The sequence below is a fragment of the Lissotriton vulgaris genome, chromosome 4_1 (assembly GCF_964263255.1).
Source record: "Lissotriton vulgaris chromosome 4_1, aLisVul1.2, whole genome shotgun sequence".
Classification (NCBI taxonomy): Eukaryota; Metazoa; Chordata; class Amphibia; order Caudata; family Salamandridae; genus Lissotriton; species Lissotriton vulgaris.
Window position 1 is genome coordinate 562755832 of NC_141691.1, and position 25900 is coordinate 562781731.

Sequence of the window (25900 nt, forward strand, 5' to 3'; positions counted from 1 at the left end):
AGAAGAGAAAGAGGAATCATAGACTGGGGTATTCTGAATGGGAGACCCCACCTGCCCGGGGGTACTAGTCCCAAAATTATCCTGGATCGTCTGCCAATGAAGAAACAGGAAAGCTTCTCGCACCATGTGTCAGAGGCAGGGAGGGCAATGCGCTCTGCACCAGGAGTTAAAATGCTCAGGATGATTGAAAAAATGCCCTTGGAGTTGTTTTCAGACATGGCAATGTGCTCCGCATAATAACTGCTTTAGCCTACCTATTAGCAGCATAATAGTCTCTCTGAGCCTTCTATAATGCTGCTTTAGCCAGGGGGCAGTAGGCCTGTCTTCAGCTTTGCTCCAATTTTTTTTACAGATCTGTTTTAGCTCCTTAAGCTTGCTAGAATACTAAGGTTTAGAGGGGGCATTTCTTACTCGCTTATTAGACATGGGCAGGGATAAATATTCCACTGCCTGTAACATCCAGGTAGTGAAACTCTCTAAAGCACCACCCAAATCCTTGGTAACGGTAGGACATGTGCTGGACAGGACTCTACTCAGCGCAGAAAGGTCGATTCTTTGAGAAGGTCTGCCTTGGTAATGTCCCTTAGCACAACAAGGCATCTGAATGGTTCATGAGAAATGGATCAAAAAATGATCCGACTAGGAAACTCGAAGGGGTTCCTTGACACATAAAGGGAAATTGGAGCAGACCGGTTCTAAAATGTGCCCCCTACTATGTGACAGCGAGATAATCCATTGGGTGAGTTGAGACAGGTTGAGTGAAACACAAAATTCCCTAGTGTCACTTGCCTCTGCACTATCCAAATGAATATTAAAGTCCCCAAGAAGTAAGAAATTTGAAAAGCCCAAAGTCCTGGGAACAATGACCTCATCTAGAGATTTCAAAAAGGCTCCAGTAGGGTCTATACACCAATGTGCCACCCAACGCGAAGTGGAATGATATAATGATGGAAAAATCAAGTGCCTCCCCATCCCCAATACCCTCAGTCTTCCCACGGGTAAAAACCCAAGTGTCCCAAAACACTACCACTATACCTCCACCTATTCCCACTTTGAGGTCAGCCCTGGCTATTTTGTACCACCCTCGGATGGCTAATTAATTAACTGGGGTAGAAAACTTATTGAGCCACGTCTCGGTTATAAATATTAAATTGGGCAGCTCATCCCAAAGGAGCTGAAAAATGTCCAGGGCATGTTTTACTAATGAGCGGATTATTGATTAAAGCCGCCCGAATGCAGTGCCTTTTCGAGGTGTCTATAGGGGAAAGAGCGGGAGTGACACGAGCTGCCAGTTCTGTGCAAAAACTAAAATTGCAATTGTTGTAACTCCTACTAAGATTATCTAAAACCATCCAATGTCTCCCACACTTACCACAGTGTGGACCTATTGCTGACATTTCAGCACGGCTATAAGACAAGCGACCATCTGGCATCTCCATCGGAAAACGGGCAGCGTGGCTGGCGCTAGCCGCTTCCGGGACACTGACGGGCGCAGACGGGCTTGCCTTAGGCGCGCCTTTGGCATGCCAGCGGCGCGTATGCGCTGCACGCGTTTTTACGTGAAGTGCCCAAACAACTAGAGCACGTCCTGCCCAAAATGGCTGCCTAAGTTGTCCTAACATGTTTCACAAGTGATGCGTGGTGAGTGCAGCAATGAGGTCGTACATTCAATTAGATTACATGTTAAAAGCAATGTGGCAGACACAGTTTAACAATAAGAACGCTTTAAAAATTTGATCAGGTAAAGTGCTGGATATAACAGAGCAGCGTACAATTACTCGCAACTCTCCACTCCTAATTGCACTGGCATCCGCGCAGCGTGCATTTTTACGTGAAGTGGCCCAAACAACTAGAGCGTGTCCTGCCCAAAATGGCGGCCTACGTTAGCCTAACGGGTTTCACAAGTGATGCGTGGTGAGTGCGGCAACATTCAATTAGATTCAATTTTAAAAGCAATGTCCCAGACACAGTTTAAAAACAATAAGAACGCTTTAAAAATGTAATCAGGTAAAGTGGGGTAAATAACAGATCAGCGTACAATCACTCGCAACTCTCCGCTCTTAATGGTCCAAAGAATACTTTGTCAGCAAGAAAAGTCTTTCTTGCTAGCAAAGTAACCTTTGCAAAACCTTGCATATTGAAAGGTGTAGGGGTTGGAAAAAGTTCATACCTTTCCTGATTTTAGTTTGCAAAAAATGTGCCAAATATTTGCAACTGGAATTTCACAATTGCAGTAAAAACATTGCAGAATATGGATCTGTCAAAGCAGGTGGTAGCCTTTTTTAAAGAGAAAGCGGTCTGTGACTGACAGCTTTTGCTTCTTTAGAATGTTGGATGTTTACATCTGGGAGTACAGTTATTGGTCCAAAGTACTACAGCATTCTCCCTGTAATTTCTTTACTGCTTACAATGTTTTTATTCTAAATGTGGCCCATGTACTGTTTGCAGCTCCTCTGCCCATAAGGTACAATGTCAGAATTCAGAAAATAATGTCATTTTGAAATTATGCCAGAATGGAGGTCTGCTGTCCCTCGCAAGTCTCCATCCCTGTGGTCATAAGCATTCTATATAATTAGCAAAATTGAATCATTATAATTAATAATACAGGAAACTGTAAATCATGCAGAATGGGCATTTTGTGTTTACACACTGTCGTACATCTGTGGCTGCTGAAAGTGAAGGAAGGATCGTAAACCTGTCAGTGTGCAAAGAGCAGTTAGTACTTTGTGTACCATCTTTGCAAGTCAAGCCCTTGATTCACTGATCTGCCCACAATGTCTCAACTCCTCAAGACTTTATATCCTATTGTGCCTTTGGTATTGTTGTCACATCTCTCCTTTAATTGTTATATGGGTATATAGCAGGTTAGGGGAGCAGAATGACCACCGATGGCCGAGGTTTAAGTTTCCTGGGTGTGACTGATATGAGTCATGGGGATCCCTGAAAGAAATAATGCGCAAAGCGGGCCCTTGATGTTTACCTTGTATATAGAGCCCTGAACCCCTGTGTAAGAATTGTGCCAGTGATGTACATTCCAAGTGCTGACTACTCTTTAAAGGGTGTATAGTATGATTCCTTTGCTATACATGACTGTTGTCTATGTCCCTATCGACCTTGGTGACTCACCTTGCTTATTTTTTTCTTTTTTAGTTACAATATGTTTACACAATGCTTAAAACCACAGTTCCGCCATTTCAAACTGTTAGCTACCCACCTTGGAACGATGGAAGATTGGAGCTTGACAGAATTCAAAGAAGCAATTTTCAGAGTACCACATATTTTAGCAGCCCCTCAGAACCTACATGTCGAACACGCTTACCTCTGCGGGCTGATTGGAGCCCCCTGGGTTGTCCAATATATTTCCAGCTAAGGCCATTCCTAGTCACCTTGTTCTTGAGGCTTGTCAACATGGATCCTTTCCTTTAGCCAATACATTAACATTCATAATCTCTCTTTCTGGCTCCTTCTATCCCCCAGAGTACTGATGACGATCCTGCCTTTTATATTGCGGTTGAAACACCGTCAATGTTCAAAACACAGATTCTATATGATTGTTGAGAACTTGGTGTAACGGACCATGCGGTTCTTGTGTTTGTAGATACACTTGTTGATCAAATTTCATCACATTAATGTATCAACTCAAAAGAGAACACTAAGCATATTTGTTTTGCACAAACAATCAGGGTGCCACTATGTGTCTGAAAATTGTTTTTCATAAACTCCTTATTCACTATTTGGTTCTTTGCTTCAAAAGTATTTTTACCAGGGACAAAGTGTTTTTTGTTATAGTTATTTCAGCAGGTACCCAGGGATCCTAGGTTGACCCTCGTTGAAGTACTATCTTGTGTCAAACAGAAAATAAATAAAATGTGCTATTTAAAAAAAACTGCACATGCAACTTTTAGTGGCAGTCCTGGAGACATGCTTTATACTGCAGTTCACCAGTAGCATTTAACTTACCAGTGCAGGATACATGTAGTACTATATACTAGTGGAGTGGAGTAATTCAAATGTACCAATCAGGTGTTTGACAATTTTATCATGTTTAAAAGGGAGAGCGCAAGCACCTTATGCCTGGTTAGTAAGGGAAAAGTTCACAGAGTTCTACAGACAGCAAAAATAGGGTTCAGGAAAAATCCTGGGTGACCTTGCAGAAAGGACACATTTACAACAAATGGCTATTAGGGCACTCAGCACTTATAATTTCAATAGTTGCTTAACACATATATACATTCCCTGGGAAATGGGCGCACATACCACTTAAGAGTATTTACAAATTACCTTAGTACATCCCCCTTTTCTCAACACTTAAATACACTCAGTAAGGCTTGACCCACAGTATGCAGGTTGATACCTCAGTTGACAATTCTGCACCTACTCATTAGCGTTACTGTCGAGATTATCGTTAGAATATCACATTACTTTCTATTCTGATGTCTGCAGATAGTGTATGTATACTCTCAAGATTCACAGCAGGTTTTGTCTGTCGCAAACAGCAGCAGCAAGCATCTGTGCAGGGCAACTTCTGTCCCCTATTCTTAGATATCAGAAGGCTATTTGCAAGGTACAATTTTAGTAGATCATGGTCAGAAATCCAAATGTTTCTGTTTGCAAATATATTATTGTATAGTTTAGAATAAGATATAATTGTGTGACCTGTTGCACAACAAGTGTGTCTTAAGATGCTATAATATTGCATCATGGGGGTCTCTTAAAAAGTAAAAAACAAAACGTCATGGGTACACAAGTTTGGCTAACATACACATGCAGGCTCTTGGCAGTGCCCCCCGGCCTAGAATTGGTGGTAGGTGCACATGATGTTCAGTCTGGGACTAGGGATTCCCAAGGATTTCTCCCTTAAAAAACACTGCAGAGTACCTGGGAAGCAGTGGACTCACTGATGCCCAGTGAGTGGAGCAAGGGCCCCTGCTACTGCTTCACTCAGGGTCTGGCGTGATATATGCATGCAATAGGTCAAATGAAACCTGAGTATTCCCTATTGACAAGGGTTGCTCTTCCACCCACGGAACAGTAATCAAATGGACTTTTCAGGCAATAAGAATTGGGATAATCTCATGCTGATGAACCTGGTTACTGATCAGTGAAAATATTCAGTTGTTGAAACAGGCGGTTAAAAATGTATACACCTCTTATTGATATAAGTATTTGCCACTTCAATAGGTTGTGAATTTGGTGCAATAAAGTCAATTGGTTCCAGTTAAGGTCCCTTTTAGTAGTCATCAGATATGGCGAGTTTTTAATTACATTATTTTATTTATTTTTATTTTATTACTTGCACACTTAGCTTCACAAGTCATGTGAGTGCTGTATCCAATAAAAACTGGAAATTTCCTTTCCAGTATGGTACCAGCGTTGTAGGAGCCAGACATCTCCTATTTGCACAAAGTTGTGCTTATAAGGAAAAGAAAGCAGTGTGGGTGTTCCCTGGTCATCTAATCATTACTTAGAGTTGCGTGGACAACATGCTTTAGCCCTGGTGAAACCCCCTTCGATATTGAGGTGGGCATGGCCAATCGGCTCCTCGTATCGTGCTAAAACAGATGGGCAAATTATATAGTATGTGAAGAACTGGGGTCCAGCAACCCCCAGCTCTATTCACAGGCTTCCCTGTGAAAGAGCTGTACTGGAACTGTTGTTTTAAATAAAAGGGAAAATGGAACAAATAAATTCAATAAAAATCGGAAAGGTCCTTTCCAGTACGGCGCCTGTGTTGTAGGAGCCAGGCACCTCCTATTTACACAAAGTCATGCTTCATATATCAAGATCAGTGTGTGCCTTGATCAAGTGGTGCAAGGGCAAACACATGACGCAGGGCATGCGCTGGATGGCATCTTTACCAATTACACCTCACCTAAATACCAAGTCGCATTGCCTTTAACATGGTCTCACCATCATGTAGTTATATTCGCAGCTAACCTTCTACCTAGAAACCCAGACGCCCATATTATCTCTAGGCCACTTAAAATTCATGCCTGGAATAAAATAAAACCAAATCAACTCATGTACCTTCTTGCCACTTCTCAGCCCAAATATCCAGAGGACTTAAAAGCGGCCATGTCCTTATATTCCAGATGGCTCCAGGTTGGTAACAATGAATTTAGCGCCAGATACTTCAGTGTGTACCAAACGCCAGCAACCCACTGCGCCTTCGTATTCAGACACTCTTTAAAAGTAGTAACAAAGATGTAACTGTCAAGAACCCTATGGAGGAAAGAATCAAATGCAAACACTGCCTATCTGAATATAAAACACTTCTTCATACTGAAAAATCAACCTACTTCACCTGACCGATTGAAAATGCAAAAAAAACTTGCCAGAAGAACTATAGCAGAAAACCTCACCTCTTGCTTTAATATGATGTTCAAAAGGGGTCTCTTCCCAAAAGAGTGGAAAGTCGCTTCTATATTGCCACTAATAAAAAAACGAATCCTAGTCCTAGTGACCCAAATAATTTCTGCCCTATGCTGAGGCTTCCATTTCCTGCACAATTGGTGGAAAAGACCATGAACATACAACTTGCAGAGTTTATTCCAAATAATCTGCATTTAGATGCCACACAATATGGTTTTTGCTGTGGAAATAGCATGGAGCTGGCTCTGATTAAGTCCACAAAAGCCTTTGATGCAGGTAAAAATGCTGCCTTGGTATTATTAGATCTCTCCGCAGCATTTGATGGGTACATCATGATCTACTGATGGACTGCTTAGCCAGAATAGGGTTGCTGGGTACTGCAATGGCTCTGTTGCGATCCTTTCTTTCTGACAGAAAACAAATGGTTGCCTTGTACCCATTTGAATCAGAACCTTTTTCCGGCCAGGGCCCCCCACTGTTTAATGTGTACATGTTCTCCCTGGCTTCTGTGATAAGATTGTTTGGCTTCTCATTGATTTCCTATACTGATCACACATATCGTTGTGTCACTCTCCAACCAGGACACGGACACAGATTCTGCAACTGTGTGCGTACTATCAGCACCTAGATGAGCAATCATTGCTTGAAGTTAAATTCAGGTAAAACTGAAGTTATCCTATTTGGAAACTGCGCATCCTTTTGGTGACCATCATGGTTGCCGGAAGAACTTGGCTCCCTACCACCACGAGTGGAAAAAAACAAAAATCTAGGCATCCTAATGGACAATGAACTCAATTTGAATGACTAGGTAAAATCAATCACCTCTTATACCTTCCTCACTTTAAGTATAATAAAAATTAATTCTGTGGTTCATTCTGTATGAATCAAAATAACGAGTATTGACATCACTAGTGTTTTCTAAACTAGATTACTGCAACTGACTTATTTCTGAATTGACAACAGCAGCAGTTGCAAATGTTCTAAAATGCAGCAGGCAGAATTCTCTCAGGCATTCCTAAATTCAAGTCTGTGGCATCTGAAATAAGGGAATTACATTGGCTTCCAAACAGGCAGCCTTTAAAATTTAAGGTCTTATGTGCTACCTTTAAAGCTCTTCATAATATGGGACCCCTTTACCTTAGGCAGAAGCTCAAATGGTACGAACCAAACAGTGTACTTCGCTGTTTTGGATCAAAAAGTCTCATGGTTCCCACATTGAAAAAAGCAATCTGGGGTGGAAGAAGTGTCATCATAGGCTCAGTCAAAGCATGGAATGCACTACCATTTCACATTAGATCCGCCACTGATCTGCTTACATTCAGGAAACAATTGAAAACCTGGCTATTTAACAACTATGCCTTTTCCCTAGATCTCTTTCTACATACATGACATAGCGCCAGGACACCTTCGGGTAACAGAGTGCTCTGCAAATATGTCTGACATAACATAACATGAGAAGCCATAGTTTTATAGGGTTACACTAAGAACCTATTACATATATCTAGAGAGTAAGCTATTTTTTACATTTACATACAATTATGCACATTTATATAATTTACTCAAAAATATAACGCTGTACAGGGCCACGAGGGTTACCCCACTTTTCTAAGACTACAGGATTTATTATTCGGTAATAGGACTTTGTATTAACTGCCAGTAAACATACTTTTTAAAGAAGGAAAGTTTCATGATTAAGGGCGTCTCACACAAGGAGAGTTTTAGGACCACATTGAAAGATGTGCAGTAATTTCAATTTGACAATGAAAAGGAGTTCATAGCCAATTTAGGATTCTGAAATGCATGGGAATAGTGTGCACCCTATTTCTTTCCCAAACCAATTTCGTCAGTTAAAACCTGACAAGATGTACTTGGGGGGAAAAGAGAATGGATATAGGAAAATCTCTGGAAATAGGTGCAGAAACATTCATTGATTTACACATTTCCCATTCCTCAGGGGAAACGTGTAATTCAGCAGTAATCCCTTATCTCAGCATTATCGCACCATACTATATATTTATTTCATTGTGGGAGATTACCAATGTGGTGTCCCTGCATATTTCGTAATGAGGGCCTTAGTTACATAGTCAAGCAATCAATCAGGATTTGTAGAGCGCGGCTGCTTCACCCGTGTGGGTCTCAAGGTGCTGTAGGATCAATCTGTGAGATCACTCTGCCTGTACCTGTTGGTTAAACATCCAGGTCTTGAGGTCCTTCCTGAACAGCTGGGATGGTGGGGAGGCTTTGGGGTGCAAGGGGACGATATTATTCAAAAAGGGCGATGCATTATCGCCGCTTTTAATCGGCAGGAAACTGCCGCTAAAGCGGCGATAATGGGCTTGATAATGTGCTCTTCAGAATTCCAATAGACGCCCATGTTTGACCAGAACATGGGCTTCTATTGGAATTCACAAGGCCATATTATCAAGCCCTTTATCGCCGCTTTAGCAGCAGTTTCCTGTCGATAAAAGCTGCGATAATGTATCGCCCTTTCTTGATAATATGGCCCTACATTTTTTTTAAATTCACTTGCCATGTTTTCAGTAAAGAACATACACAATTCGAACACATAGCTATAACTGTCTAAATAGTCGCCATGCAACATCCTGTGGTGGAAGTTCCCTTAATGTATACTGCACTAATGTCATGTACAACTGTGGATAAAATATGCAATTTTAGCATGCATCACAACCAACATCCCTGCCTATTTAGAAAATGTGCTTACCAAATCTGATGGTTCTCGACACGCCCACAGTCAGGACATCTTAATGGAGAAGAAAAAGTGGGGAAAAAAATTAGCAAGTAAGCCTTATCCATCTATGCATGGAGAATCTGGAACATCTCTTTACCACTCGGCAGTACCCCTACCCTTCTCCAATTTCGGACAGAGCTGATAATGACCCTCTTTTAAAGACACTAAGTCACAATGCAGCAATAGTCCTTTTCAGCTCTTATAATCTGAGTGCCTTGACTGTATATTAAATCCAGCTGCTTTGACAGTATATTAACATTTGACCCTGTCCATGAATTGCTGCTTTTTGACTAAGTTCAACCTATACAAATCCAAATATACATACATACACTTTTGTAACATTATTAAATATTTAAAATGGCAGTTTAAGAGAACTCATTATTGCAAGGGTTTAAGGGCAAGTTATGAGGTACAGGTTTAAGTTTCCTGTATAAAAAAAAGGTTCGCATTTTATGATTACCCTTGGGTGACATAATTAAAATGTGTTACTACAACACAATGAATGCCCCTGAATACAGCTTTATGTGTATTAAGACTATTCAACCTTAAAGTAATGTTACACCGATGCACCATCTCAGTATTTTAATAAACTTATTATTAGAATCATATGGTCACAAAATGTAATTTTACTTCGGGAGACAAACCTACCCGGCTCGATTCAGAAAGATTTTGCTATGACTTACTCTTGGAGCTCACTTGACTTACCTCTGAATTCGAGTATTAGGTATAGGGTATTCATGACTTACTACTGGAATCCAGATGTAAGCCAAGCTTCTTCTGGTATACCAAAGAGAGATTCTCCCCTTGACTTTAAATATTTTACCCAAAACCCTACCATTGTATGACCTTGGCATAAACTGTCAAAAACAAAAAAAAACATATTCCATATGTGTTGTTTATACCCAAACAATCCTCCAAGATATTGAGAACTATATAACTCACAAATATTTATCTTATATAATCTCATTTAGCAGGAATAGAGACAATATCGTCTGCAATTCTGTTCTGTACTGTATCAATAAGTAATTTGAGATATATTAGTCAACTAATCAATATGCAGAGTTAACACATCAGTGCAGACTTTCTTTAGTTCTAGATCCTATCTGCATCTTCTTCTGAACTAACAATATATGATGCACTGTTACACAAAGAGTTTCCTCTAAGCATTCCACAGAGTATCTGGTTCTTCCAAATGTTTCCAAACTTTCTTTAATAAATGAATGAAATATTGCTACTCACAATAATTACTTCTGGTGTACTCGTAAAACTAAGGAATATGCCAGGAGCATTCCAAAAGAGGGCCATCGCTAATTCTATGTGATTTTGATCCATTGGATACAGGTCTAATCCACGAGCACTACAAGAGTAACTCACAGTAAAGTGTTTGGGTATCAGGCTCGCCTTGTTCTAATGTTCAGGTGTGCTGAAACTTTTCAGACACTCACCCCCCCATCACTGATCTGGGTTGAACCCATCATCGCCGGGTCTATAGCTGGGTCTGAAATGAGGTGGCAAAGTGAGCTAAAGAACGATGATGAATTCAACCCGGATCTGTGACTGGGGCAAGTTTCTGAAAAGTTACAGCGTTCCGTCAATCATCTCCTTGTGTTTGCTTTGTTCACTCTAAGTTGGCAGGGTATGCCTAGACGTGGGTCTCTTGCTCACTGTGCCACTGGATTCAAGCTAGCCTGGCTGATGAGGGGTGTTACATTGACCCCGGTCCCAGGATGCTTGTTCCCGGTTCAGGCATGACTCGGCTTGGCAGTTCGGGCTGGACTGTTCCCATGGGGCACAGGGTCAAGACTGATTTGTATATAGGTAGGTCTGAACTGAGGTGGCGAAGTGAGCGAAAGAATGATGATGAATTCAACCCATATCTGTGACTGGGGGTGAGTGTCTGAAAAGTTTCTGCGCTCCGTCCATCATCTCCTTGTGTTTGCTTTGTAATGACTAGTTGTCTCGCCTGCAATTTTAAGTGCCAGTTTCTTTAAATTTTTCTTGGTGCAAAATGGCATAGGAGTAGAGAAAAATGGCATGGTTACTGCACTGTTTTACAAAGTTAAAGTGGAGGTGAATCTGGACTCTTTAATAGATTTAAAATGTCCGTAAATTAGCAGAATCTTTGTTTCCTCCCACCAGATGGTTTGATTTGATGTGATATCAGTTTGACTATCGGGTAACTTTGACTCTGCAGACCTGTCCCAAAATGTCTTTCTTTTCATCTTCTGTTTATTTTTATGCAACATGTGATTTACTTCTAGACTCCAGATATGTCACTCGTTCAAAGACGCATGCATTGCCAAATGTTTACTTATACTCCTTCCTGTACTTTGCTTTGGGTGTGATGTTCATCTTAAACTTCAACAAATACTTATTCTTCAGTGCTCGTTTTTGTCAAGTTCTTCTTTCCTTGGCTTTCATTTAAGATTGTTACCTCTTCCATGTGAATGTATTCTACAGTAGGAAAGACGTGCTCCAAGAAGTCTATCATCAATATTATGTGTTTGTATAAATATAACCTAAATACTGCTGCAAAACGTTAATATTGTCGAACATAGAGCCTGAGGTGTGATGGTGCACAATACAAGGTTTCTTGGGTGCTTGCTATCACCCACTTTAATCTCTCAAATAGCCTTACTCACTGGGACATTTCATAATTTCTTTCACTCAAAAACTCCCAGGTTTAAACATCCATATACTGAACAACGTTTATGTTTCCCCAACCCCTTGTATAGCTGATTCTCCCTTTTTAAAACGCAAATAAACTGAGCTATATATTCGGGAAATGGAAAATATGTATGAGTCTTTCATGAACAATTTAAAGAAAAGGAATTTTCCCAGCTGTTTTTTCTGATGATCTTATTTGCTTTTCCATCATGCAGATGCCTGTGTATTATTACTCATCTGGGCAATACCCTACCTCAGCAAACCAGCCGTTCCGACCAATGGCCTCCGTTCCATACAGTGCACAAAGAGGTCAACAGATATCGCAGACTGCACAACAATCAGGTATTTTTAAACATTTGTCTTTATCCTAAATGGTAAGGAATTAATTTGTTGTTATGCTGTCTCGATTCGTCTTCACTTTTGCGCATTGCATATCATAATATAAAGTAGTAAAATATTTAATTAGATAGACGTCTGCATTAAAAATATTAAATTATACCATTTGAAACCTGAAATTGTGCATATCATGAACACTTTTATGAGCAGTGTCAGAATTCAGTATTGAATCACTACCTATTTCTGCTACCTGGAAATCATCTATATTTGTTAATTATGGTATTTCTGTTTTATAAATAAGGAGCATAGCGACTGTCCTTTTAAGTAAAATGTGCATTTAGAAATTCAAACAAGAGTATTCATTTTACATGTATTTTTGCTATGAAACAGAAAGTTGGTAAAACGAGGTTTGCTACAGAATGAGTTATGTATGGGATAAAGTACTCAATTACATATATTCTTTTGATTGTGCAAGTAACAGAGGAGTTCTGTGACCATATAAAGGAATGAGGCCGAGTTCCTTTTATAAGGTCATGGTTCCCGATGCCACTTGCAATATCCTTTTATTGAACAGCAGAGGGAATTTAAGTCCTTATACTACCTGGTCACACCTTAACACTTTAATTCCCACTTAAATCCTTGGTGTCTTGCTCTTTCAAATGAAACCAGTAGTATAGTTGCAAACATGACGAATGCAAATAGAATTTGTAACCACACCAAAACACACAAAAAAACATTATATACAGTTTATGGAAGTCAGATTAAAGTATTCAGAGAAATTACATCTTCCGTGCAATGATCTGTGGACCCTCAGTACAAGTTGGCCAGCCATCTGTTTACTGCACATATTGACATTGTGTGTATTGTGACAAATGCTGCATCCCCCACATAAAGTAAAACCTGTAAGGTCTAACTTGCCAATATTTATCTAGGGAAATGCCTGTAAATACCAGGACGTATGGATTTTTGTGTGTCAAGCACCAAAATCTGCATGTCATTCGCCAATATCTCTGAAAAAAGTATTGGGTGGCAGTTATAGCACTTGGTACATTCTCATCCAGCGGAGACAGATGTTATCGGATCCGATATATAGCATATCAGTTACCATAAAACTCATACAGAGGGACCAAGTGTACAAAAAAAGGTGTATTGTCAAAGATATCTACTTTCTACTGGTCACTGGTTAATTGTTAAAAAAAAGTCAGAAGAATGAAAAGCATTTTTAAATTTTAAATTGCAGCTGTACTGATCCTCCGTAGCCTGCCTTTCACCCTCGCTGCTGGCAGAAGCATTATCATTTCAGGACTCAATATTAACTTATTATAGTTGGGCAGCTTCGTCATTTTCTTATTACAGGTGACTAGAGATGTCACAACTCAACTCTATTAAGGAAATCAGATACAGATTTTTACACGGGGATTGCAGGCTCACTTGTTTCACATTTGAACAAAATGCACTAGGAATGTAATCGTCAAACAACAAGCTGTTTATTGTGACTTTGGAGGACTGTAACATTCATTCTGCAGGTGCTCAAAAATGTATGGATTGGGATCCATATAACCTTTCTGGACTACAAGGAAGTGCAGTTGGGAGGGGGGCCGTTACACTGTAAGAGAGTGAGTAGCAGGTCTCACAGTGAACCGGTCTCTTTTCCTACTGTGTCAAATCACATCATTGAAATGGATGTAATGTTGCAATGAACCAACAATTATTTATTGATTATAATAAATGCCTAGGAAGAATTTCCATTACATGTTTGTGAAAATATAGTGATTTGTTTAAAATAAAATAAGTTATTATGTGAAATATTGTTTGACATTAAAGAAAACCACAAAAAAAGTTTTTCTTTTGAAATGGGCTTCTTTATGCTGTTTTAAAGCTGAACATCTGTACTCATCATTGTCTTTCTGTAGGATATATGTCAGTGCTTTTTCTCTATTACTTTCCTTTATCACGTTGTCACCCTTCAACTTCAACCTATTGCTTCCTCTACACTATAGAGTAATCATTGTCACGACAGGAGCATCTACTCCATAACTTGAGTCGTCCCTTATATCGAACCTTAAGTTGCAAAAATAAACACACAGCTCTTTATTCTCATTGTTGGAATTGATGACAAGTACAATGGAGGTGGGGGGTACCAAAAGGCAACACAATGATGTTATTATTGTCTAACAAACTGGAACATCTAAACATCTGGACAGAGTTGAAGGGACAATGGGACAGGAATCTTACTAACACCGGAACAACGAATGAAGTTCCACTGTGAGTAGGTAAGCTAACAATAGTACGAGGAGACCCCTTCAATCTTACAAGCTTCCAATTGGTATCATAGGAGGGTGTAATATTATCAAAATGTCAATTCTTCCTAGGTTTCTTTATTTATTTAGATCTATTCCTTTGAAACTTCCGAATTAGTTTTTTAAGAAATTAGATGGTATAGTAGGCAGTTTTATTTGGGGGTACAGGCGGGCAAGTCTGGCTATTAAGGTTTTAAAATATCCATTCACCCAAGGCAGTTTAGCACTTCCTGAATTTAAATTATACTGGGCATCATTTACGAGTAGATTTTGTAGTCTTTTTTCTAATAAGGACCAAGACTCTAGTCATAGACTTTTACTAAATCAAGACTCTAGTAGATTTCTCTATTGAATACAGGACCCCAACTATATTAAGAGGGTACGATTTAAGACCCTGAGGAGCATAGCTATGGTTTGGCGACACATATCAACCACATATTCTGTGCCCACCTATTTTCCTAAGTTCCCGCTTTGGGATAATCCACTTCTTCCAGATATATTTTTACATAGTATAGCTAAACATTGGGCCAGTCTTGGGATAGCTCAATTGGAAGATCTGTATGATCTGGAGGGTTTTCGTGCTTTTCAAGACTTGAAAGATTTTTTTTTTAATTCCACATCAGCATTATTTTAAGTATCTTCAATTTAGGGTTTATTTTATGAGATCACAAGGACCCAGGGAGGTGAAGCTTCACCAATTACTGACCTTTTTACATGGACCTGGTCAGGGAAAATTAATTGGTGCCGCATATCAAATATTTAGTCGGGAATGATTGGATCCTATGGATGTTTTAGCTGAGAAATGGAGTGCATATCTTGCGGAGGAGATATCTGGTACAACACTTGAGACAGCACTATCTACAGCAAAAGAGGCAGTATGGTCTACTAATTTGAGGCTTTAACAATTTAAAACTATAATTATGTTGTATTATACACCTGATAAGGTAGCTAGGTGGGGACAAACAGCTACTCAGCATTTAAGCAATAGGAGGGGTTGTCCTAAGTGTGGGGAATATGAAGCAAATATTGTTCATATGTTTGCAGAGTACACTATGCTAGCAGCTTTCTCGCAAGAGGTTTCGAATAGATTAAGAATTTGACTTGGGTTGGAGGTGGTCTTCAATACAACCAAGATAATGTTGGGCTGCAGAGACAATGTTGACAGAGCAAAGAGAGCTCTGATAACTATAGTCATAGTTTCTGCAAGATTAGCTATGGCACGGGCATGGATATCTCTGAAGCCATCTAACCTAATGGAGTGTTGGGGTATTTTTACAGAATTTTTTGAGCATGAAAAAGCTCTGGCCAGTGTCAGAGGACTTAAGGCACTACGGAAATGTAATGCTTTTTGGCATGGTATGATTCAGGATTAATGTGCTAATTATTTTTATGCTTTGTTTTTCTACTGCCTATTACATAGCTAATTTTCGTTTCTCTGGTTGATGTAGTTCTGTTGTACAATTACTACCCCCCTAGAAAAATGAAATGTAAATGAAAGAGTACGTGACAGGTTATTGTTATTGTATGCATATTTTATGTTTGAATCCTTAGCAAAATAAAAATATAAGAAATACATATATATATATATCATATAATATGCTAGAATATATCCTGTCTCTGGTGGGAGTACTCTCATATTGTGATGGGGCTGTTTATAACAGTTGAAATTGGGAGACATTAAAGAACACAGAGACATGCTAACAATAATACGATCAATAAACTGTAACAGAAAGTAATTCATACCAAGGGCAGGAAACTACACCGACAGGATGGAGAAAAAAATACACCTAGATACTGGCTATATTTACACTGAAACTGATAAACAGTTACAGCAGGACATTGGACATACGAACAGTGGGGAAGCAATTACACGAGTTTTAAATATCATAGAACAATAATATTATTGCCAAAATATTTACAACCAAAATATCAATAAGGTAAGTATAGATTGAGAAGTACTAATGTATTATTGATAACACTCCATCTAGTGAATCTGTACTTAACTGAATATACTTACCTTTTTGATATTATGGTTGTTGATCTTTTGACAATCACATTAAAGAGTCACAATATTTAGTGCGCAGTGTTCCAGGGCCATTCAAGTATTAGAATAAGTATCCACGATGAGTAGGACAGCACCAATATTAAATTGTACTTATTTTTCCTTGGTCATTATAGTAACTAACATGCAAAGACTGAAACTTGGGCATTATAACTATAATATTGGGAAGGGAATCTCTTTAGCAATTAGACATGGGTTGCACTGAGCAGGACTGTGGTACCTTACTGGTATAGGAAGACACATGCACTCATACTCTAGCCAGAATATACACTGACACTAAAAAGTATGTTTACATGGCCAGTAAACAAAACAGCAAAGAGGCAGTAACAGAATCTGAAACTGAGCGTTTCACACTGGAAGACATCTGCAGGAACATTAACTCATCTGTTTGATGTGCTGCTTCACTTGCTAAAAAGAAGATGAAAGATGCACAAAGCAGTCTCCATTTTCTGCCGTTTTGTTGCTCAGTGTGGACTCAGGAGACTGAATCCATCCTCTTCTTTGCTGTAGTACTTAAGTTCACAGGCTACAAAGACGGGCTTTGGGGCTTGAGTCAAATATTTTAAAGGAAATATGTTCTCATGAATAAACCAGGAAATTAATTTTATAATGTTTGTTTAATACAGAGTTGTGATTAGACATGATGAATAATCATTAGAGTATATTATACAAAAAATAATCATTGAGATTAATTTCATCTAGCTGTATTTAGTGCATTGTTCATAAAGTAAAGGGAGATAACTTAAAACAAGTTATCTTGCTGGGATCTTGAACATTCAATCTAATCTTACAAGGGCCATGGAAAATGTCAATCAACATAGTTTAACACATTCTAATGCCCCAAAATATGTTGATCATTGTATCATGAATGGCATCACAAATGGTATGACTGATGACAAACATGTCATCAACAGACATAACATTGATGACATAAGCAAAGAAATAATTTACAGATATAATCACATCTAAACACAAATAGAATATAGCGGGCCAGGGAAGGGTCCTTGAGTGTCCATACAAAGTACACTTTTCTAAAATAGACTGCTGTTAATGGTTTATCCTCATAACGTCCACAAGAATTACGTTAAATCAAGAGTGTAAAATGTTGAACTGTGAGATCCTAAACCATGGCAGATTTCCTGATGGTATTGATTGTGAAAAAAAATTGATTCATTGTATGTTTTTCTATGCACATGGACAGTCTGAAAATGTGGCAAGTTTCCAGCTATCTCCGACCAACGTTAGACACTGCAATACTGATGGTTAAATGGCTGTTTTCTACAGCAAGGGGATGTTTTTGTTTTTGCTCCTTTGCTTTCTGCATTATTAAGTGAAGGTGTCCATATAAAAGGATAACAACTTTTAAAGAAAGGTGCACCAGGCTAGATTTAATCCCTTGGCTTCAATTACCCATGTGATGAAGAAGGAAGCCTTTGTTTAACCTTTTCTCTCAGAAAGCATTGCTGCATTTGAACTTAGAGGAAATGAGGAAATTCTCTCACCATCATCATATGACAGAAGTGATACAATGCAGATGTTGCTGTATATATGTTCTACCTTCTAAACTTACTACTTTTGGTATTCACAGAAGTTAGGATTTTGTCTTAAGACAGACTTAAGATAGACTAAAGTTAGGATTCTGTCTTAAGTCTATCTTAAGTCTTTCTTAAGACAAAATCCTAACTTTTGTGAATACCAAAAGTAGTAAGTTAGGAAGGTAGAACATATATATATGATATATATCAAACACACGAAGGTTAGCCCCAAGGAGAGATACCACAGGCAGTTAGAGTAGTTCGTTTATTCTGATTTGGCAGCTTGCAAACGGAGCTTCAGCATTAACTGGCAACACCTCAAAACATCGCCAAATGCGTTTCAGGAACACACTTCCTTTCGTTAGTGGCGCTGCTGCAGTGAACAGCAAGGCAGGAAACTTGCGCACACGATATTTAGAGAACCTGCCCCAGTGGGCGTGGCCATCTTCACGGCATCTTGGTCCTCGTAGTCCGTCAAGGTTTTCCCATGTGGGTCTGCTTTGTACACACTTGAATATGCAAAATAAATACCCCAGTGGGTTGGTGACAGTCTCTGTTGAAAAGGTTCCGTTCTGCTTTGCAGCTGCCAAATCACGAGCAGCCTGCCTCCCAAAGGCCGATTCCTGGAAGGAAGCCAAATCAGAATAAACAAACTACTCTAACTGCCTGTGGTATCTCTCCTTGGGGCTAACCTTCGTGTGTTTGATATATATATATATATATATATTTCCACCAAAGACGCGGCACTACAGGCTTGGATTTACCAAATTGATAAATGTATTTCAATGCTCGGACCAACGCTTTTCAGCCACACCTTGGCCTTTCACCGTGAAAAAAGCCAAGGTGTGGCTGAAACGCGTTGGTCCGAGCATTGAAATAAATATATCAATTTGATAAATCCAAGCCTGGAGTGCCGCGCGGGCTCCAAGCATCACTTTGTGCTGGATATACATTTATTCAACAACTGGCAGGTCAGCCGATATGCATCAATTACAGAGGGGTAGCCATATTTGTCCGATGTCCCCGCTGCAGTATAGAACTCATATTTTGATTCTATAACAATCTAGTTATAGTCATAACAGTACTTAATGTATTTGCGTATGTTGCACAATCGTTATGTTTACATTGCTAAAGATTTACACATCCCCAACGGGAGGTTTTTAAATTGAAACTGTTCGATCTCAGTGTGGTTTTAAGAATGTATAATATTACTTTTAACATGAGAAAAATCACACCTATCTTAATGTTTAAAAATTGCGATATTTTGCACGTGTGTATCAGTTTACATTTGCGCATTTTTTCATTGGTACTGTATAGACTAAGTTATTCAATTATGAGTTTCTTATGCATTTAAGCAGGGACGCAGTATAATGCTACGAATTTACTCAGTATACGAATTGATTTTTCTTTCTTTCTAATGGCTACAAATTACCCCTTGTAGCATCCCCATTTGCACATGGTCTTACTGCGAAGTATGTTGTTTATGTCTATTTGTCACATGGTGCGCACTACAGCATTTAAAAACACGGCATACTAAGTTATAACCAACTGTGATCGCGTCAGTCCGCTAAGCTGTTAGACTTGGTCTAATAAATATCGTTTTGCCTCACATTTGGGATTCGATTGGTCTTTGTTCACCAGACAGAAGCTGGAAGTACAGGACTACTTACTTGTTGGAGTATATATATATATATATATATATACACTCCAACCAGAAAACTTGTGCAGCGCTTTCACACAAAGTCCAGTACGCAGACACAGGTGAATAAATCCACAGCCAGACTTACTTCGATATTCTTCTTTCTTTATTTCATGATAAAGTGCAGAGGTGCAACACACTGCCAAACAGACGCGTTTCGGGCGTGAACGCCCTTGCTCACTGTCCAATATATATATGAAGAAAACGGTCCAGGTTCCAGAACAGTAAAGGAACCAGCGGTCGGGACCTCACAACACCTCGTAGCCAGCAAATGAATGAAGCCTCAACAAAGTAGATCCACAATGGAAAGCAGGGAAGACGTATTTTATTAAGGATGACGCGTTTCACTCTACAAGAGAGCTTGTTCACACAGCGCGCCAGAAACAAAAAAGTGTTTAAATACTAAACATAAACAAAGGGCTACAATGAACACCACTGATGTTACACACCTTCTCCAGGTAATAAACACAAAGGAAGGACTAAAAACTTAACATAATGTGGAAACAAAATAGCACAGAATGTAACATAATGAATGCTGAAACGCTCATGGTCACAAATGATTACATGAAGTTAAACGCACAACATGTATCAGGTAATAATACTATTTAGAATGTTATGATTCTTAAAGGGGAGCTGTGTATTTACAAATAACAGTGACGCCAAGTGCCTAAAAAAACAAACTAAGGTTATACTGTTACTCTCAATATAAACAAGCAAGATGATGACATAGTGCCAAAAAATAACATATTACTGCTGACATGGTGCCAAAAAGTAACATCTTTCTGCTGAACTTGAAATAAGCAGCTAAGAATCACAACCTGTGAAGTGCATAACTCACCAATTGTTTAAGTGAACACGGGACCAAAGCATCATATTGAGGAAAATAAAAATTGAACCAAAAATAAATAATAAAACCAGACATATGGGAGAAAGCAAGAAAAAATGAAAGAAGTGAAATGGTGACGGGAAAAGTAAGAAGGGAAAAAATCATAAGAATAGTCGCAGCTGAAGTCAAATTGGCCTGACAGGACAGAACATGATAATATAACAGGAAACTTTGCAAATAGGTGTACAACTCCACAAAATACGTATTTCAATATAATTGGAATAAAAACACCTAAACAAAGTATATACAAATGCAGGCTGGCCAGCCGGCCAACCACTCTGTGATAGTCTACACCACATCAGAAAACTAACGTACATAATACAGGAAGAATTATCATCTCGAACTGTCCTTAAACAGTTTATAGAAAATTGCTCAGATCTTCGGTCAAGTTTAAAACATTAGGTGCCTTGGTGTCTAAGGCCAGAATTAAATGAGATTCTTTCTGCCGAAGAAGTTTCATCCTATCACCTCCCCGTCCGGGTTGAGGTACTGAGCACAAAACTGTATATTCGAGATCCCTCAATTTTTTATCATGGACAGCTCGAAAGTGTCGCGCGACAGGGTAGTTGTTGTCGCTATTGACAATTGCACGGATGTGCTGCAATATCCTTTGGTGTACCGGAAGTTTAGTACTTCCAATGTACTCCAGGTTGCATGTGCATTTCAGTTTGTACACAACAAATTCTGATCTACAAGTGAGGTATTCACGAATAGGGACAGGTGTGGAGCAAAATGCTGTAAAATAATGAGTACTATTCTTAGCAAAGGTACAAGCTCTGCACGAAGTGCACCGGAAGAATCCTGTCTTGGTGGTTAAACTCTTTTTAGGTGGATCTTCGGGCATGGATCTATCGAGTGCATCACGCATACTAGGTGATCTTCTGAATGTGATATTAGGACTTCTAGATAGTATAGGTCCAAGAATGACATCCGCGAGGATTATAGGCCATTCAGAAGTGATGATGCTCCTGATTTTATGCTCCTGTGTACTGTAGTTGGTAATGAGGCGCACAGTGCTTTCATCAGTTGAGCTGTTAGGAGTTTTGGGCATCAGTAGTGTTTTACGCTCAATAGCGCGAGCTTTGTGGAGAGCCTTATCAAGAATGAAATCAGAGTATCCCCTGTGAATGAAACGTTGTCTAGATACATTGAGACATTTCTCCAAGGAGTCATTTTCACTGCATATTCTGCAGATACGAATGAACTCACCCTAGGGGACACTACGAATCGTGTGGGCAGGGTGAGAGCTGTGAGCGTGCAAAATTGAATTGCCTGCAGTGGCCTTTCTGTGCAGGCAGGTTTCAATTTGGTTGTTTTTAATGAAAATGTTGACATCAAGAAATTCGGCTGAGTCAGTCGTAATGCTGGAGGTGAATTTAAGATTAAAGGAATTCCTATTAATCTCCTCAACAAACATTTCAGCGTCATTTGCTGAACCCTGCCAGATGATGCAGACGTCATCTATAAAACGCCAATAGTGCTTGATGTAAGGTAACCAATGACGATGTGTGGTTTTGAGCTCCCGTTCCTCCCACCAGCCAACATGCAAGCATGAGTAGCTAGGGGAGAAACACAAGCCCATTGCCACACCTCGGAGTTGTTGGTATATCTGACCCTGAAACTTGAAAAAATTAGTAGCTAGACAGATATTTAACATTTCCATTAACATGATGTTGTGCTCACGAAAACAAATGTCACGTCTGTCCAGATAATGTTTACACGCTTTCATGCCATGTTGATGGTGTATCGACGTGTAAAGTGATTCGATGTCCATTACCAAGAATAGTAAGTTTGCATTCCATTCCACTCTCATGAGTTTAGTGAGAAAGTCAGTGGTGTCACTAACAAAGGACAGAAGATTCTGCATGTGAGGCTGCAAAAAGTAGTCTATATATTTAGAGAGGTTTTCGTTATTGCTACCTATGGCAGCTATAATTGGACGACCTGGAGTGGGTGTTACCTGTTTGTGAATTTTCGGTAGAAAATACAACACCGGTGTAATGGGATGATCTTTTACCAAAAAATTACATTTGTCCTTAGTGAGCAAACCTTTTCGTTTCCATGTGTGTATTTGTTTGCGTGTAGACTCATTGCATTTGTTCATCGCAAACTGGGAAGTAGCATGATAACAAGAGGTGTCATTAAGGTGTCTCTGGGCTTCAGTGATGTAATCCTTAGTTGACCAAAGCACTGTATTTCCTCCCTTATCAGCATTTTTTATGATAATGTCTTTATTCTTTTGTAGTTTGCTCACAAGTCTATGGTACTGTTTGTCATTGTATTTGGATTGATTCTTCTGACTCAAAACTTTCCTATTAAGTGCTTTCAATTCAACAATCACTCTATCACTAAACACATCTACCGAATCACGTGGCATGATTGGCAGAAAGGTCGATTTTGGCCGAAAAGGAGTGATAGCTGAGCAGCTCGTTTCAGTACTCTGACTCACAGTAGGAGTGGGTTGTGAGTCATTGTCAAAAGCCAAATCCAACAAGTTTTGTAGTCCAGCAGCATCTTAGACTTGCAATCCTGGAGTCATCGTGTTGACTTCGATGCTAGACTCAGTTTGTTTTCTTTTTGCTTCGAGTCTAAAATATTTGATTAGTTTAATCTTACGGATGAACTTGTAAATGTCAATCCGGGTCTGATTGTATGAAAACCTGTTGGGCGGACAATATGACAACCCCAGAGAGAGCAATTGTTGTTCTTTTGTAGATAAAGGAAAGTCAGTCAGATTGATTACAGTATTTTCTACCGAGGTTGTTATCTTCTCCAATTCTTTTTTGCTTTTCCGCGTGTAGTATTTGCGTTTAAAAAGGACCCTCCTTGTGTGCCTGCGCTGGCTGTTTGATTGCCTGGTTTGTTCTGAGGTTGCCGGGAGCGCAGGGAGTAACGCCGGTCCTCGCTCACAAAATTCAGTTCATCAATCAGTGTGAAGTTTTCACAGTTGGAAAGACCTTCTGTAGATCTTACTTGTACATTTTCATCTTCACTTCCGGATGTGAGCGAGTTCAAAGAGAGATTGTCACTATTGTCTGGTGGTATAGTATTGGCGGAGGTTGATGGTTGGTTTGCTTGAGCGATGCCAGCATTAGCCACTGCTTTACGTTTTAAATTGTCATATTTTCTAGAGAATGTAAAGATTCTCCCTGTGGCATAATCATGCTTGTCTCTGGCGAATTTTGTGATTTTACGCTCGATGATAGTTTCTTCCAACTTTTTTATCCTTATATCAATCTCTGCCTAAGTTTTCGTAATTAAATCGGTTTCTCCTGATGCTTCCAATAGACCATTCACTCGGTCGATTTCAAGTAGCAGTTTGTTTCGATCAGATTCGGCATACTTGATTAAAATATGTAACATATTCATTGAGCTTTTCAAGTTGTTTTCCGCCCATTCTTGGAGCATCTGGGGGTCCGGATTCTCATAAGTGGGGACAATGAGAACTCTCAAACCACGCGGTATTCTGTTCGCATCCCTATACTTCTCGAGGGATTTCTTCTCCCACCATTTGGAAATTTCACCACGGAGGAGTTTTTCCAATGTTTTGAGTAGACTTTTCACATCGCTGTCGGCCGAGCCCGGTGCCTCACTTGTTTGTTTAGGGGCATTAACCGGAAGACTGTCAAAGCGCGCCTCAGCTGTGGCTTCTCTGTTTCTTAGCGCGTCACTAGAAATCATAATATCGTGTCTAGAATACACGTACGTCAAACTCGGATGAAGGATGGCAGACCGAGTCCCTGTGTTGTAATGTGGAGGCTAAATGCTGGTAAAGATAAGAGGCAATCCCCACACCCGCTATTGCGCAAGTATCCAAGCCACCCGCACAATGCAAAGGAGAAATGAAGCAACCTTACCGAAATCGGTCTTGGGCTGTCCTCCAGTCAGCCGACCGGCGGAGCAAACCTTTCACCACGCCGGAAAGGTCCGCAGCTTCCTCACTCGCGATGCGTGGCTGCAGATGTAAAAGTTTTCAGCGCATAAACGGGGGGCATAGCAAAAGCATATATATATATCCCCCAAAAGTGCCCCGGATCATGAGAACGCCACTCTGCAAGGATAGTAAACATTCCTTTTATTATTGCACTGAACACGATCACAGCCCCAGTTCATTTTAAAACTTCCCAACGCGTTTCATTGACTCATGCAATTTCTTCAGGGGAAATGGGGAGACACATCAAAAACCCGGCACAGTACTTCAAACAATTTTATAGTTTGTGCTTTTTCCCACAATGCACGATTTTTCTGTTACAAACTGCTTGCTGGATTTAGAAGTACCGGTTCAATCCCTTTTTCTAATCGGGTCCGGTTTTAATGTCTATAATGTTTTTAACCCATATTTTAACCCATATTTCTTTAAGTTCATAGCCCTCCAGTGGGTTCCAGGGCTGCTTTCATGTTTGTTTTCGGCAATCCTTAGCACTGGCAGGCTGCTCCATTAACAGCCTGTTAGACCTGGCTTCTCAGGCGGTGCATTCTCTGCGGCTCGGAGCCTGCCGCATATAAATCCTCCAAAAGTGCCCCGGATCATGTATATATATAGAAGAAAGAGTTGCCCCCGGGTGGGATGCACTTACAGGTAGGAATTAATGCCAACGCAAGGGCGCGAGCCGCGAACAAAGTCCTTTTCCTGCCAGACGCGTTTTGGGCCAAAGCCCTCTTCAGTGGCAGACCATTTGACATGACGGCAAGCGGCAAGCATCAGTAAATACACACAGTAATTATACGCAGGTGTAACACCTGAAGCAATGCTTTCTGGGACTGGTGGTTTAGTAGAACCAAAGTGGGTCGCTACCGCCATTCACATGCAAAAAAGTATTAAAAGGATTGCCAATGTCCTCGCAAGCAACCTGCATGTAAAAGGCACCTCCCATACCACAGTAAGCTCTGTGGTCTCCAGGTCAACAATTCAATGTGATTCTTGTATGCATAGAAGCTTCTCGCGGTCTTTCCTTCTCACTAGCCTGTCAATCCTGTCAATGCCCCAAAAAATTTAAGGATATACAGATTCATTTTGTGCTATGTTGGAAATGTCTTGCAAGTGGATATGTGACAAAAGTGTTCCTTTATGGCATGTAAATATTCCAAAATTCTCTTTTTTGAGAGGGATGATCTTGTTTCTCACTTACTAAAATTTACATGGACACTCTAGGATATAAATACAGTATTCGGATGTGCAAGTGATACATTGTGTGATTCTTATTTGTTTTCCATTTGGCAATGTGTAAGACCTGCAATTGTTGCTATGTTTGCAAGCCTTACATTTTCCATATTTGTGGAAGTGACTGTGTATG

The 25900-nt window shown here is 39.8% G+C and overlaps 1 protein-coding gene across 6 annotated transcripts in view; it reads left to right on the top strand.

The window, feature by feature from the left end:
• Positions 1 to 25900, top strand: part of ARPP21 (cAMP regulated phosphoprotein 21) — a 325940-nt gene that overhangs the window by 195854 nt on the left and 104186 nt on the right. For all 6 annotated transcript variants that reach the window (XM_086964746.1, XM_086964751.1, XM_086964752.1 and 3 more), the window contains one exon: positions 12004 to 12130. In XM_086964746.1, the coding sequence (XP_086820872.1) occupies positions 12004 to 12130 (127 nt within the window). The remainder of the gene's footprint in view (positions 1 to 12003; positions 12131 to 25900) is intronic.